At 47.5% G+C, this 16,908-nt stretch overlaps 1 protein-coding gene across 8 annotated transcripts in view; it reads left to right on the top strand.

Moving 5' to 3' along the window:
* The window catches only part of TNIK (TRAF2 and NCK interacting kinase), a 376,662-nt gene that overhangs the window by 279,585 nt on the left and 80,169 nt on the right, over nucleotides 1-16,908 (top strand). For all 8 annotated transcript variants that reach the window (XM_032847930.1, XM_032847923.1, XM_032847929.1 and 5 more), the window contains exons 11-12: nucleotides 2,744-2,810; nucleotides 6,549-6,753. In XM_032847930.1, the coding sequence (XP_032703821.1) occupies nucleotides 2,744-2,810; nucleotides 6,549-6,753 (272 nt within the window). The remainder of the gene's footprint in view (nucleotides 1-2,743; nucleotides 2,811-6,548; nucleotides 6,754-16,908) is intronic.

Genomic DNA, 16,908 nt, shown 5'->3' with positions numbered 1-16,908 from the left:
AGTCTGCTTGAGACTCTCTCTCTCCCTCTGCCCCTGCTCCTCCCACCCCTGCTCCTCCCACCCCTCCAAAAAAAAAAAAAAAGTTCCAGGACTGATTTTTCATCAAACACGCCACCATTAAAGGCTGACTTCTCTATTCTCTAAAAGGGAAGTTTCTTTTTCCGTGGGCCTTTTGCTTCCAGATTCAAATTCTGAGTTCACATTCTAGCTCTACCCCCGAATAGTTACGTGAACTTCATCTCAGTTTTCTCAACTTTAAAATGAGAGAGGGGATATGATAGTGATCAGTATCGCCTGACAGTGTCGTAGATGAAATGAGAGAAGGCATTAAAATGTTTAATACAATGTCTGGCATATACACATACTCAATAAATATTAGCTATTCTTATATAAACCGTTCTTTATTGACCTATAATTTTTCAGCACGATTCAGAGTACTTTCTGAGGACTCATGACCTCTTTCCCTTTGACCTGTGAGTAGTCTGGGTAAAGCTTGTGCCCTGGGTTGTTTTCACATTTGGGGGTCACAGATGCTAGAATGTGACTCAGAACTCCCCATTCTATGACAATAGACTATTTTTAATGTGTTCCTTCTCTGCAGAGTAGAAGAGTAAGATTCTCCATAAGAGATGAACTCAGGAGTGCCCTGGTAATGTGAGGACCTAATTCTGTTTGGGTTAGAGCCATTAGAAGCCTTCTTTTTTGTCTGCTCCCCAGAAAGAGTATCAGTCGATTGATGTCTCATTCCATTTGCTCAGTTTTATCTAATGACTTAATTTATTTCCTCTAATACTTTCTCTCTCTCTTAGTAGCTCTAAGACCAGCTTTTGGTACAATCAAACAATTTTAATGAGAATTGATTTATGATTTTTTTTAACCCGATATTATTTTTTCCTTAAGATATGTGGACATATGCAAATTTATGCCAACAATATAAAAACAACAAGACTGAATTCTGGTGAACTATTACAGTTGAAGACGCTGACAAATGAAGGTTTTACCCTGGAGAGTAGAAATATTTGGATTAATTGCGTGCTTCTTTCCCTTGCTAGGATTTCCTTTGCTAGATAAAATTTCTGCCTTTTCTTTCAAATTCTCTATTGATTCAGGAAAGTTTGGAATAGTCAACTCTCCGTGTGGAATATCGAAACACTTTATGAAGGTCTTTTACATTTGGTGAAATAATACTCAAAAAATAAGAGGCCCGAAAGCTTCACGCATACTTAAGCACTTGAAGCTAACTTGTGATTTGGAAAAATATACTTGAAGTCAATGTGCTTTGGGCTCCTTTTCACTATCCCTTTCCTGGCTGCAGAGGAGGGAAGGCAGTGTTCAGTTCTTATCATTGGTGCTGCTGCCTGGTGGTAACACAACCAAATTGCAGTTTTAGTTCCTTTTTAGGGCCGCACCAATGCCTTTAAAGCTGTAATTACTAACCCACAACTATGAAAGGATCATAGTAATGTGACACCCTCCCTTGCTTAAAATTAAAAGCTCCTCCAAAATTCCCCAATGCCCACAGAAAAGTCCTCAGCAAGGTATATATAAGGATCAGGAAGTCATATCAGACATGCTGGGCTTACTCATTCCATCAGCTTTTCTCACGGCCAGACATCTAGCCATTCACAACTCATTGTGAACATGTCATGGCCTGTACTATCGTCAGCCTACTCATGTGGTTATGTTGCTTACAATGCCCTTTCCCACCACTTTCAGCTGCCATCTGCCTGGAACAGGGCCACCAACATTGCAAGCAAGGCCTAGCTCATTTCCTCCTCAAAAAACTTTGCTGGGCCCTTCCCCCACTATGACAAATGGAACTACTTGCTCTTTTCTCTGGTATCGTACTGCTCTTTTTATGAACTCCTATTTAGCATATAATATGTAGGAGAGAGCACTAGTTTTAAAGTTGAAAAAGTTCTGGATGGAATTCTAAATCCAAATCCCAGATCGAGCAACCAGTTTTTACTAAGAAGTCATTGGTCCTATCACTTGCCCTCTTGTAATAGTATCCTTGCTTGAAAAGTGAGTAGTGTGTTAAAGGATCGTGAAGCAAAATAAATGAGAGAACATAAGTCAGATATCTAGCGGGTGACTAGCATGGGAGACACCCAAGAAAGAAAAACTTAATAATCATGGCAGATCTAATGACCTACTTGTCCATCTTGCCCATTAGATTCTGATCTCCTCCAAAGCAAAGATTTAATCTTATTCATTATTACGTGTTAACTTGCTTAACATGTTACTGAATTAAATGAATGTCCCCAGTAGGTCATTTAACTCTATATTTCTAATAGCATGCACTGTCAAATTTCTTTCTGGTGATATCTAAAGACAATTTGTGGGTCCATGTAAGTCATAATAAAACTCTTGCTTAAAAAATGATTAATACAGACAATAAGTTAATAGTGGGCCAACAAAGATTGGTTTAGGTAGTCCTCTAATGGGAATTAACACAAACTGAACAATTATTTTTCAGTTCCTTGTTATATGAACAGCAGGCATTAGGGACAGATATCTAGAGTCAGCTGGGACAGTCTTTTAGGTGAATTTCATGTACTTGAATCCCGTTCACCTGGTGGAAACTGTTAGATCACAAGTTAGGAGGCCCGGAGCCTGTCCCAGGTCAGCATTAATGACAACCCTTTGGACCTCAGGTCACTTATACATAAAGCAAGGGAGGTAGGATTGACTGAGCTGTAGCATCTTCTTGTGCACTAACATTCTGTGAGTCTCTCTTTAGATGAGACCGAGTACGAGTACAGCGGAAGTGAGGAAGAAGAGGAGGAGAATGACTCAGGAGAGCCCAGGTAGGAGAGCAAAAGCCAAGTCTTATTTTCACTTTCTGAACTGTGCTTGTGTGGAACACACTTCCTTTTGATTTATTGGTTCATTTTTAAGAATCCAGCAAGGTGGTCTTATTTAATTTATTGCCCATGAACATACTCATTAATTTGGGAGAATGTCCCCAGGCAGATTCTTATAAAAATGTGGAAATCAGCGTATTCTTTATCTTGTCCCCTAAGATTTATGGTCTCTATCCAAAGACCTTGTTTCCTCACATACAGAACATGTGGAATGGGTAGGAGACAATTATCTGGATAATGCAAGACTCAAAGGTCCTAAAACTGCGACATTCAGGAGACCTAAGTGGTATTTTAGGACTCGAATTATTCAGTTCATTACTTCATACCTTTGAGAAGCCCATGTAGGCAGCCACTGTCCTTGTTGCATGTCTTGGTATTTTCACCACAAGCTAATCTGAGAGGAAATGATTTCCAGGAATTCAAATCACACTCGAGAGGGGAACCTTAAATAGAAAATTTCTTCCTCATTCCAGTTGTCACATATTGGACTCCCAGGATCAGTGTTGCTTTATCATTATGATCCATGCCTTTCAAATTTCACTTGACATTGATTCCGACTTCCTTCCAGTTTGTTTATGAATAAATAAGGTTAGTGTGCTCACATTGCCAGGATTTCTCTTCCATAAGAAAGGTCAGCTGGTGGCAATTTGGTGAGTTGAGGCATATGCACAGGCATATGCACCGTGGTCAGTGGCCTACACTGGGGAAGTGAGATTTATTGGGGGAAATGCACAAGCAGGAGGCTCACTGGGGGAAATGGGTCCCCATCAGCTCGCCATCCAAGGAGGAGACTCCGGTGCTCCGGGAGGAGTCATTCTCGTACTACTGAGGCAAAGCTGCCTGCCCAGAAAAGGGGCCAGCTCAGTCCTTGCTGCTAGAAGAAGCTGGTGGATTCTTTTTCTGAGTGAATTCAGATCTACAAAGCTGAATTATTGCTCCACTACTAGAAGGGGGAGGGACATACAGCGCCATCCAGTTTTTCTCTACACCTGCTTACGGGCATTTTCAAGGTCAAAGACTGAAGGAGTATTTTTCCCTCCATCCGATGCTTTACACATTGGCTGCCCCCAGTTTAGCTCCATAAAGACGATGTTTGTCAAGTAGTGACATAGAAAAGGAACATTCTTATAAAGGCAGAGGACCAAATGCCCTGCTCTCAGAGAAGTTGCGTGCTACTCTTCTTTTTTCAGAGCCCATCCAGATGTCTTGTCAGTCCTACTGATCACCCTCTGCAGAACTGAGAACCCCTGCTTTAACTAGTACTTGCCAAACGGCATGTTAGGAGTCACTTAGTGGGCAGGCCAAACCGTGACTTAACACTTCGATAATTGTAACGTGTCATTATATCACATTGAAGATTATGTTCCAAGTCCTGTCTTATGGACTCATGTAATTAATCTTCATGAAATCCTGGAAGTAGAAAGGGACAGTGGTTATCTCATTTTAGAAATGGGGTAAGAGCCCAAAGATGGCGCCCAAGCCACACACCAAGTTAGTGATTGAGCCACTACGACAGCTCCAGTCGCCTGACATTGATTCAGCATTGGCTTATATTAATGGAGCCTCCTGGTGTACATGGTTCCCACGTGCCACCATCAGTCCACAGAGCTTGTGGCGCGGGTACATGAGCACTGTCACTTGGGGTTTGTTTGAGTGTTCTACACAAAAGCTGGACATTTTAGAGGACGTGTGCTCATGGAATCCAAGCACTCTCTGTAGGACCTCAAGAACGAAGCCTTTTTATGTCATCGTGGGCATAGATGGCAGTCACACAGCACGGTGGTTACACTGTCCGACCCAGAATGATCCCCTTGTCAACTGCCACCAAACCTGCTCCCCCCGCCATTTGCCTCCCCATTTGACGCCCCCACCACTGTCCAGGCGCCAAGACAAAACTTGCAAGTCACCGCTTGCTCCACATACCACACCCATGAATAGGCTTCATGAACTCCGCCACTTTTGCTTTTCTCTGCCTCCATCCCCATGCCCCGCCCCACCCCCCAGAGCCGCTGCAGGAACAGCCTAGCTGGTGGCTTTGCTTAACCTCTGCCCTCTGCAGACAGTTGTCCCTCGGCAGCCAAACACATCCCATCATGTTGGTCTCCTGACTATAACCTTTCTGTGCAGGGTTTCCATGCCACGTGCCTCCCCGGGGCTGCCCAGGGTCCCTGGCCTCCTCCTGGGCCACCTCTATCCTTCATTCTGCTCTGGGAAGTCCTCAGAGAGGCCCCACCTGTTCCCACCACAAGCCTCTCTACGTTTGCTTTCCTCTCTGCCAGCAAGGTTCCTCCCCTACCTCTTCGTGGGACTGGCTCTTCATCCTTTGAGTCTCAGCTCATCTGGTACCTTCTCAGGGAGGTCTCCCCCGATCACCCCATCTGAAGCATAACCCTTCATCCCCACCCCAGCCTCCTGCCACTGTCACTCTTAAACTATCACATCTTCTATAGAGCCTATTCATGTATGAAATTGTGTTATTTGTAGTCATTTGTCTAATTATTTGTCTGTCTCTCTTTCCCACAAAAAGATAACAAGAGAGAGAGTTTGTTTAGCTCCTACTCTGGTCACGAGAGCCCATTACAGAGCCTGGGACCTAGAAGCAGCTCACTAGTTATTGAATAGATTCGTTTCAGATGCAAGTTGCCAGAAAGGTTAGAAGGGCTAGGTTTTCGGGAACAAATAGGAGACTGCCCCACCTCCCTGTTAGGCTGCTGGGCACAACCAAAGACTAACTTTGAGTTGTTCACATGCAGTGAGATGTGAACAGGGCAGCCCTGGACCACTAGGAAGTAGGTGGAGTGTCTTTATGGTGTTTTCTGTCCTCCTTCTTTCTGTCTCTCTCTCTCTTTCTCTCTCTCTCTCACTCACACACACACACACATGCACGTGCACAAATGGGCATGATGCACAACTACCATTTTACAGATGAGAAAACCGAGACCCACGGTGCTTCACCGGAATCTAGGGATCCGTGAGCTTGAGTTGAAGTCCTGGCTACACTGTCTATTCCAGAGCCAAACCGTGTCACATTTCTTTAACCGTGATGCCATGAAACCAGCCCTGAATGCTCAGACTTTGGCAGGCGTGGGTTCACATTCTACTCTGCGGTCACCTTGACTCAGATGTGTTCCCTCCCTGGCTTATCACGTCTTCACAGGAGCAGCCTGCCCTTTGCCTCCTGGGGTCGGGTGCAAGGGGTCACGGATGTTGGTGCGGGGATGGGGATGTCCTCTTAGTAGAACGCGTTCCCTTGCTGCTCCCCGTTGTTTCTTTCATTTGGTGGCTTTGTTCCTGCCCTTCTTAAACATGCAAATTCAGCTGATCCAGGCCCTAGGGCTCGCACACTCAGTAAAACCGGTAGAAGCAGATCTTTACATGTCCCAAGGGTGAGCGAGCCGTGTGGATGGTGCTGGAGAGAGGTGACATCTCTCTGGGGATGGGGACAGCATGTGTCTGCCCACAGTCACACTGAAAAGAGGTGGCGCACTACTCTGTTGTTCCCTTGACTAGGTTTCTCTGGGGCTGAGTATTGTAACAGAGGGTCTGAGAGCTCTGGCGGGGTGTGTGGCTCCCGTTCCCGCCTCGAGGCAACCTGCTTGCCTGGCTGGTATTCCCCAGCACGCGGGCACCAAGGGTCCCCCCCCCGCAGGACCCCCACCTTTCTCCCTCTCCCGCCCGCAGCTCCATCCTGAACCTGCCGGGGGAGTCCACACTGCGGCGGGACTTCCTGAGGCTCCAGCTGGCCAACAAGGAACGTTCGGAGGCCCTGCGGCGGCAGCAGCTGGAGCAGCAGCAGCGGGAGAACGAGGAGCACAAGCGGCAGCTGCTGGCTGAGCGCCAGAAGCGCATAGAGGAGCAGAAGGAGCAGCGCCGGCGGCTGGAGGAGGTGAGGGCCCCCCCACCCCGGGGCCACCGCAGGAGCCCATGCCTCCCGGCTGTGTCACCTATAGGGCATCCTGGGAGGTGCCGGGGTCCCTGCGCTGTGTGGGGCCACAGCCCACGGGGAGCACGCACCTTAACATGCAAAGGGGGAGGAGGCCTGAGCGCTCTTACAAAGGAAGGACGTCCCTTACTTGGCACAGGGCGGCCATGGGACCTTGGTGGGACCTGACCTTGGTGTGGTCATCTCACGGGTAAAGGCCTCCACCCCTTCAGGTCTTACTCAGATATCACCTCCTCTGGGCAGCCTCCTGGAGCACCTTGCTTAAAATTGCTCCCCTCCCTCCAGCACGTCCCATTGGCCTTCCCTGCCTCATTATTCTTCTGTAGCTCTTACCACACTCCCTGTGCACCTTCCTGTGTCTTACACTGCGGTGTATGTGCCTGAGGACAGAGGCTTTTGACTCTCTTATCCTCGATGCGTCTCTGCATCATGAATCTCTAGTGCCTAGAACAGGGTTGCACACACAGCAGGTGCCTTGGGGACACTGGTGGACTGCATGGACTCATACAGGAATACATGAGTCCATGACTGAGGTCATGTGTCATGTCAACCAGACCACAATGACTGGGCAGGCAAGTGAGGTGTCAAGTATGGAAAAGCAGGGTCTGCCTTAGCTACTCCTCTGGACATTGGGGAAAGCATATCCCAAGGCCAGCCATGCACCCTTTGGTCCTCCAGCTGGAGGGCCCCCCTGGCCTTCACTGGTGGGCGTTCTGCCATCTGTGTGGACAAGCATAGCCCTGGCCACCCTTGTCTGGCTGAGGCCCTCACCCCTATGGCCATAGAGATGTTTGTTAAAGCCGCCTTCCTTTGTTGGATAAATGAAAGCCCCTACACAATTAGGCAGCTGAGAGCATCACTCTTGGGAAAGCGGGATACAGATGGGAGGTAAACCAATGGCCCAGGAACAGGGTAGCCATTCTATAGCGTGCCCAGACGCCATCTTGCTCCACGTTAACAGTCTAGGGCGATTCACTTGCTTTGTCAGGTGCCACTGCCGTTGGAGGCTGGTGGATTGTGGGCACCAGGGGCAGACTGCTTTTTAACTGGCCCATCCAGGTCCAGCGTCCCTGGTTGAAATCAGTGAGGGCCTCCGTTCCAGTTTGCAGTAAAATCTCATCAACCTCATATCTCCTCATAGGGAGACCAGCAACAATGAAGACCCAATAGTTGCAATTATTAGTGACTTCAGGGCGCCTGCCTCTGGGTTAGGTTCTTTGCTTATACCCAGGATCTCATGTACTATCATACTCTCTTTGCATATAGCCATTGCCCCTCATGCAGAACCTGTACAAACCCCACTTAACACAGAGGAAACCAGAGTTCAGGGAGGGAAGTAATTAGCCCCATGTCCCAGGCCAGTGCGTGCACAGGGTTCACACCCAGGTCTATCTGATCTCAATGTCCACACAAGCCCCAAGAAGGCAAGTATAGATAAGTAATCAAAGCCTTGAACTGCGGTCCTCAGAATTGTACCTCGCAGGCTTCTGCAAGCAGCAGTAGGCAAGCGAAACCGTTTCCAGTTTAAGTTTATAAGTGTCGTATTGTCAGGGCGAAGAATGCTCAGTGCATGGGAAGTTTGAAGTTCACCATCTTCTATTGTGAGAATGACACTGTAGTCGACACAGTCCCCGTAGTGCTGTGGGGCAGAGACCTTCAAAAGGCCCAGGCAGAGGCAGTGTGAAGGGAGGGGTGGGTGCTAATTCAGCAGCACTCAGAAGTGGGGCTCAGAGGGCAGCGGTACACCTGCATGCCCACCTCTGGCTCGTCTCCTGGGCACAAGTTGAAATTCCTCGCGGCTGTGTCCTGGTGTCCTCTGCAGCCAGCCACGCCAGCTGGGGCTCCTGGAACGAGCCCTCGACCCAGAGCTGGGCCATATCCTCCAGTTCCCCTGAGAACCATATGCTTCTGCTGGTTGGACCCCCACTTTTATTCCTTTAGACTCTGGCCACACCTCTCTCCTCACCTAAGCAGTGTCCTATCAGGCTCTGCCCCATATCCTGCCTTTCCTGCTTCGTTCCTTGTGGTTTGTTCCATCCAAGAGTATTTCTGAAGGTCACCACCTGTCTGGAGCTTCACACCCTGAAAACCCTGACCATTTGCCTTGGTTAGTGTGCTCCTCGCTGTTACCCTTACTTTCAAGTTAAAGGCACTTACCATGTAAATCCTAGAAAATTCCCACTGTCATCCCACAGAACATCTCAGATACTCAAGAATGTAAATGTGCCTGTGCGTGCACACACGCTTATGTGCATTCCCTTCTTTTTCTTTTTTCTTTTTTAATTTTAACATAAGAACTTTTGGCCCTTGAGCCTAGATCGTCAACTAATGCAAAGTCTTTTCATGGGATGCCTTGCATTATTTGTTTTGTTTTGTTTTGATCTATATTTTCGTCCCTTCTTACCTGATATGATTTATTTGGGCTTTATGTTTCCTCATCAAGTTGCTAAAATAACAATTTCTAACGCTGTCCAAAGCATTTAACCTGTGACAGTTACCCTGTTCCACACTTTACCTGAATTGTCTCATTTAATCCTCACAATAACCCATCGTCTCAGAATAATGCAGCTGAGTCTCAGAGAAGTTAATGACTTGCTAGAGGTCACACAGCTTAGGGGAAAAACGGGTTTCAAGCCCAGGGGATCGGACTCCAGAGCCCGCTGTCACTGCCTCCAGCCTGCCTCTGATAAGCCAGTCATGTTTTCCCGTATTCTCTACCTGGCCTCTGCTTCTGTGGGTCTTTTCCTCTGAGAACGTGAGGATTTTTGTGCAAGAGCAAAGAAGCAGCCCCCAGCAGGTGCTCTTCTTTGAGATGGGTTCTGGCTCTCGTGCCCCCCATCAGAGCTGCGGCCAAGGCCTCCTCGTGTCTCTTCTGTGGCACTCTCTGGAGTTTCTATCTTGGAGGCGAGTCAGCGTTCAGACTGAGCCGGGCACGTGCATTCACGGGGACATACCCGCTGAGTCCCCATTTGCACCGAAGGCAACAGCACGCCCAAGGACACTTCGCTTTAGGAACCAACATGCATGAGCCCCAGCTTCTCATCGGAAGCAGGGACCCTTGTGACCACCGGGCATGAAGACATTATACCGGCTTTATCTGTTGACCTTCATCTTGCTCCTATCGCCCACTAGGACGAAGAAGAAACACTAAACGCAGCAATGGCTGTAAATTCTGAACCCCTAAGTAATAACTGTCCCCACCACCAGGGACTCCCCTCCAGCATCCTACCACTGCTGGGTCCCCATCCGTGTGTGCTGCCCTGGCCCACGGGGATGACTTGTGTTTATGGTCTCCAGAGGAGGAACTTGACCTACCCCGCTCGTGGCGCCAGTTAAAGCCCCCAGTCAGACTTGCACATTTAGCTTCCCTGTGGGTACCTAGCAGGTAGGCATCCTGTGAAAACCATTTCCATTCTCCAGTAAAGGCCCATGAGACACCCCTTTGGTGATGCAGGGCTGTGTAGGTTGTAGTCTTTGTCTTCCCCAGCGATCTCAGATGTCCCCTCCTACCGGAGGTCAGTTTCTAAGGAAGCCCTGCATGGCCTTTGCTATTTATGAATAACCATGTGGATTTGGGTAGGTTCTGAATCAGTGTCTATATATTCTTAGGAGGACTTTGTATACCGGATATAGCCATTTATCAGCTACATGAAAAGGACGTGGCTTCAGACCAATGAAATGTTGGGTATGAGACGTTCAGCTTTTGACCACTGATAAAGTACAATTTATAACCAAGGTCCAGGAAATTGATTAAACCTAGCTAAGGTGAATGAGTCCATCCATAGTGAGAAGAGTACAAAGAAGGCCTCTTTTATTTTGATTTAGTTCAATAAAAACTTTGATCACTTGGCCTACACAAAGTTCCTCTTGTTTTAGTCTCCCTCACAGAGTTAGGGTCCAAGAATCAGGGGCAGAGTGCAGGAGAGGAGGCCAAGAATCAGTAAAGCATTTACCCTGGTCATCGTTTCAGACAAACCTTGGCCAGAAGACTTGTGGTGATGCTTAACTGTGCTCAAGAGTTTGGGAATGATTTTAGTGATTTACACATTTTTTTTTCAACTCTCTGAGAACATTCTATGCCTTCATTTGGAGGAGAATATCTTTAAGTCACAGGAATAATCAAATTGACCACACGGGCACCAAGGTGCTCAATGGTGGTAACTTTTATTCTTCAGAGAATTGTGCTAAGTTTTTCAAGCTGCCTGTGTCTCCTTTGGTGCCTTTCAAGACCGTCTTAACATCGGCCAGTTATAGAAACAGCCAGTCCTAGCTCAAAGACACTATACTGCTTTGGTTCTATTACCTGAAAAAATTTTTAAAGAAATACAACAGTATCTTATTAGCCAGTTGGAGCGGAGCACTAATATAAAAAATGAGAGTCTAGCAGTCTCAATGTAGGTGAATTCCCTATAAGCTTCTAACTTTTTATCATGAGTGGCTGGGCTTTCAAGGACACTGGGTTCAACTGCCTTTTAAAAAGGGCACAGTAAAGGAGTGCCTGGGTGGCTCAGCCTTTAAGCATCTGCCTTCAGCTCCGGTCATGATCCAAGGTGGGGATGGAACCCCACTCAGCAGGAAGTCTGCTTCTCCCTTTCCCACTCCTCCTGCTTGTGTTCACACTCTCCCTGTCTCTATCTCTATCAAATAAATACATAAAATCTTTTTTAAAAAGATTTATTAAAAAAATAAAAAGGGCACAGTAAAATTAAAACATTTTTCCTCTTCCTAAAGGCAGTCATTCAACAAATGTCATGAATTCATACCTCCGCTGTGCTGGGCACTAGGAATCCAGTCTGTCCTGGTGCTCACCAGATCTGTGCGAGAAACAGGCACTGAACCAGTAGTTGACCCAAATAGCCATTCATTATCATTGCCAGGTTGCTGTTGTAGAGAGGAACGGCAGGCTAAGGAACGAGTTTGGGGAGGGTGCGGGGCAGAGAAAGCAGCCCGGCCCAGCTGGGAGGTCTGCAGGGGGTTCGAGCTGAAGGACTGGGAGGGTGGCACACAGAGATGCCAGGCAGGGAGGCCAAGGCACAGTCCTGTAGGGCTTCACAGGCCAAGTTAAGGGTTCTTAAATTTTTTCCTGGGACTAACAGGAAACCAAGGGAATGCAATCAGATGTGCGTTATTTAAAGGGAACTCTGGCTGCTGCGAGGTTGAGTGACTGGAAGAAGCAAGGGTGGGTGAGAGAGCCCAGTTGGTGCAGGCCAGAGAAGGTGGTGTGCTCATGGATGGCGGTGGAAGGAGGAATTAAGAGAATTGGGCACATTGGGAAGGCATGCAGTCTGTAGGAGGTGCAGAATGTGCCTGTGATAGCTGATTGGACGTTGCAGACAGAAGAGAATGAGCAGTCACAGAAAGTCCCCGATGTGGACTGCGGCATCTGGGTGGGGGACCAGGTTTGGGAGCAGGAGGATAAGATCAGTTCGGGAGGCAGTGAAGTTAAGATGCCCACGAGGTGGCCACTGTTGATGCCAAAGATGCAACTGGATTATGTGGAAAGAGCCAGGGAAGGGAGAGCAAGGATGGGATCAAAGGGAAATTACTGGCTTCTGGTACTGGAAATATACACTGAGAAGAGAGGAGTGCGTGGGCCCGAACCCCGAGAACATAGAACAGGAGAGTCGAAGCCAGGAAAGAAGACTGATACACACTAGGAGAATTCGGTATTTGTATGAAGAAAATCAAATATTCCAGCATAAGGAACAATTCAAAGGGGCCGGCTTTGCAGATTGCTGCCCAAAGGTCGAGTGAGATGACATCACCCATTAGCTTCAATGGCAAAGACCTTATGTAAAAAGTTTGGGTGCTGTATTCTCTAAAAGTGCACCCATTTCCTGTTGGGGAGAAAGAGAAGCAATCTGCTGAGCAAGTAAGATTGAATTTGGGCTGCGAAGACATCGCTTTGGACCCGAGGGCTGCTGTGCACCTCCTGCACACCATGGCCGCTCTCTGAGTCTTCCCAGCCCCGCCCCCGGGGCTCTGTGGAGAGGCCCCCCAACAAAGCCTGTTCCCACTACTGAAGTCGAGCTGGGCATTAACCAGCAGCATTTCCCTTCCAATACCGTCATGAGGATTAAATGAGTTTGTTCACAGAAAACCCTAGAATGGGACTAACACGTAGAACACATTCAATAAGTATTAGTATTATTATTATTGGAGTGTGTGCCTTTGGCTGAAGTCAGAGGTATAATTTCCAAAAGTTTAAACTCTTTTACATGCAGTAGTAAAACCCTCTTGAATTTATTAAAATAAATGTACCAACAGGTAAGTTTTTTTTCATGTCTTGGGAAGAATATTTTTACACTAGTAGAAATTCATTTACATCATTAGGAAGAAAAAAAAAATGTCAGTGGTTTTTAAACGACTGGATGACACACTGATGCAGAGGCAAAGTATGCCAGCTTTGAAGCTGCAGAAACCAAGGTGTAGTTCAAGCTGTGTGGCCTTGAGCAGATTACTTACCCTCTCTGAACCTCAGCTTCTTTATATACACAATCAACAGACCATTTACTTTGCAGGATTGTTGTAAGAAGTAAAGGAAATCATGAATATGGAAGGCTTGACACAATACTGACACAAGAATGATTGATATCGTTAGATGAGTGTGTTTTTGTTATTTTGGAACGGGGATGATTTCAAAGTGGTTGTTAGGGCTCTCTATAGAAATAGTGTTTCTCGTGGTCTGCCTTCCTTAATTCTCTAATGCACCTTCTCCGTTTACGTGGATGGACTTTTCCATCCCTTTCCGAGTGGACCCCTCTCATGGTGTTCTGCTGGGTGTCGGTCTGCTGGTGACTTATCAGCAGTCCTGGCCTCGCAGGCCCAGGGAGGCAGCCCATTCCCATTCTTCTGGATGTACCTTCTGGAGGGGGATCGACAGCAGCTGCCTGGGGAAGTCTTTTACAAGCCAAGCCTCACGGTGCCTTCTGCTGGAGACACTCTGCTCTGGGATGTATTCTCTTACTAGTAGTTCTTGCTGTCATTTCCCACACTGTGTAACTGCGATCCCGCCCTGGCCACCAAGGAGCTGCATCAAATCTTATGTCCTCCCAGCACCTAGCCAAACTCATTAGAAGACAGAGATCTTGTCCTGTCTCAGTAGTAAGCTTCAGGGCCTCTGGGATGCTGTGCCTTGGGATGAACTACCTTCCTGAGAAGGTAGTGGCAAGGGAGTCAGAGCTACAGTAATAAACTGCCTGGGCTTGAGTCTGGCTCTGCCACTTGCCACCTTGGTGATCCTGGATGAGACATGGCTTCTTTCCGCCTCAGGTGGCCTGTTTCCAAGAGGGAATAGTGACGGTTTCAAGAATTAAATGAGTTAATACCCAGAAAGTACTTGGAACATTCCCTGGCACTGAGTAGGTACCTAAATCAGTTCAAGAAGAGAGTTGCACAGGAAGGGAAGAATCTTTGTACCCCACGATCTGCGTTGTGGTTGCTCCCCTGAGTCCTCCTTTAGGGGTGCTCGCAGTTGAAGGGAGCGTGAGCAAGCTCAGTGCACAGAAGCCAGAGACAGGGAAGTCAGGGTGACTTTTCACCTGGGCTACGTTCCCACCCACTAGACCGTACTCCCCGACTGGAAGAAAGCACCATGAGCAAGAATAACTCCCCCATTCAGGGCCTGGGGAGTTAATTCATTGGTGCTGCTGAGAAATGGCCTGTAATTCACTTAGTCATTAGCTGTAGGCATCCTAATGTGTCTTGTGAGCGGCTGCCGGCCGCCAGGAAGCAGAGCGGCCCTTTATCTCCGGATGTCGTTTAGCATCAGCGTGAAGACTGAATGCTGGCTAGCTGCGCTTTTGTTCTTTTATTTCGATAACTGAGCGGAAATTACGAAACAGCTGGGAGCCAGGCAGGCGAACTGGATGCCTATGGTCCCAGGCTGGGCCTGCCCACGGGCTTCTGACCATGGTCTGCAGCCTGCATGCGTGTGAGGCCCGCTGGTGCTTCAGGAGGCCGTGTGCTCTGCACAGCTGTGTGCGACACCGGTCCTCAGTGTGTCCCAGAAGGGCTCTTTGTTCTCACAGACCCACCATGCTGCTCGGTCACCCAGACCTATGATGGGAGGGGTGTTCTGGGAAGGGGAAGAAGGGGGCCTGAAATTCCTGTGTGGCAGCTTCAAATGTTACTACTTTTCTTTTCTTTTCTTTTTTTTTTAAAGATTTTATTTATTTATTTATTTGACAGAGAGAGAGAGAGAGAGATCAGAAGTAGGCAGAGAGGCAGGCAGAGAGAGAGAGAGGAGGAAGCAGAGAGCCCGATGTGGGGCTCGATCCCAGGACCCAGGGATCATGACCCGAGCCGAAGGCAGAGGCTTTATCCCACTGAGCCACCCATGCGCCCCAAATGTTACTACTTTTCGAAGTCCTTTTTCCCAGACCCCTTCCTACATTTCTGAGGAATGGGGAAGATATGCCAGTATTTCATATTAGAGCGTGTAATACTGGAAAAAAGCCGGCGTCGGGCAGTTCCTGCCCCTCAGTGGCTCTACAGCACCTTGGAAGGAGGGTGGGGTTGGCTTTTCAGTGACAGCGTGGAATGGGCATTACAGGCCTGCTTTCCAGTGTCTAGTCTGCGTGGAGCCTCTTTTACTACATCTGGACTGCATCTCTGTGTTTTACCATCTATATTCTTGGTTGCTCCTAACCACAGAACTTTGACAATAGTTTCACACAGAAAGGATTATTTCATATGACTTTTACATTGAATTGTTTTCATTTCCGGTCTTGTTTTCTTCGGCGAGCAGTTTTTGTAGAATCATAGAGGGTGGGAAACATGGGGGACCTCAAAAGTGATCTAAGCCAATTCTTCTCTCAAAGCAGGAATCCCTTTGACAATAGTCCGTAGATAGTCATTTAACTGGTTTCTCATACAATCTCTGCTTATATGCTTAAAGCCTTGAGGAAGCATATTCTGTACTTGAGCAGCTCCAAATGTTAGAAATTTATCATATTATTGATTCGCGTCCTTGTGATATTCCTGCATTAACGCAAGCTATGCCAAAGGAAACCTGAATCACCTTCCACATCAGTTCCAGAAATGTCTGTGGCAATGAGAATGTTCTTCCCAGCTGTCACCAGTCCCGTCAACCTTTCCATGTATGATACAATTTAGTATCTTTGGTACTATCTCATACATTGTGTTCATAAACTGGTCCACAAGGGGCTTGTTTTCATAGGAACCCATCTGAGAGTCTCCTGTTAAGGTTTCCAAATGATGGCAGAAGGAATCTGGAGTTACAACTGCCTTGACTTTTGCAATAACCTACGAAGTCATAGGTACTTGGGATGTCATTCTGGCTTCCCCATATGATATCCAGAAAAACCCCAGTAACCTCTCCCCGGGGGTAAAACTGCAGCCCAGACATAATCAGGAGCTTGATCACACCCGCAGAAGAGGCAGGACCAGAAGCCTTCATTAAGCCTTCTCTTGGCTCAGTCTGGTTAGAACTTCCTTTCCTTGTGCTACTTGCATGAAAAGCACCTTCGCACACAGGTACTCAGACAATGTTTAGCCATAGGGCTGCCTACTGATCAGAAGTTGGCCTGGGAGCCCAAAGGAAGAGCATCACTTAAGCAGTTAATTTTCCAGGAAATCTTTGAGTGGGTAGGTTGGACGGTTTGACTTCAGTAGAATAAAGTAAGTGTAAAGAATGGGGCTCTCTGGTATGTTGTGCTTTCTCACTAGCTCTCTGAAAATTGAGATGAAAAGAGGGGGAAAGATGAGAAGTAGGGAAAATGGCCACTTGAAAAAGCACAAGACAACATCTTTCACTTCGTGTATGTAGATGTTCCGGCCAGCTTCTTTCGAATCCTAGAGGCAGCATTCAAGAGCCAGATACAGAGTATTGTCCTGTCTTTGCACTTAGCGAGTGAACTTGAGCAAGATAGTGAGGCATGTGTATGTGCCGCAGTTTCCTCACCTGTCAGAGGAGGATGGAGACAGTGTGCCTGCCCACGGGGTTGTGGTGATAATTCGTGAGTTAATACGTGTAGAGGGTTCGGGGCAAGGCCTGGCATCATGGGGGTCACCACGTAGGTTTTGGTCAGATCCTAGTGTGAGTTGCAAGGAACCATGCCCTTGCCCTGAAAGGGT

This window comes from Lontra canadensis, unplaced genomic scaffold (genome assembly GCF_010015895.1).
Source record: "Lontra canadensis isolate GAN:19392208 unplaced genomic scaffold, GSC_riverotter_1.0 scaffold196, whole genome shotgun sequence".
NCBI classification, from domain to species: Eukaryota; Metazoa; Chordata; class Mammalia; order Carnivora; family Mustelidae; genus Lontra; species Lontra canadensis.
The sequence above is the reverse complement of the archived record's forward strand: the minus strand, read 5'-3'. Positions and strand labels throughout refer to the sequence as shown.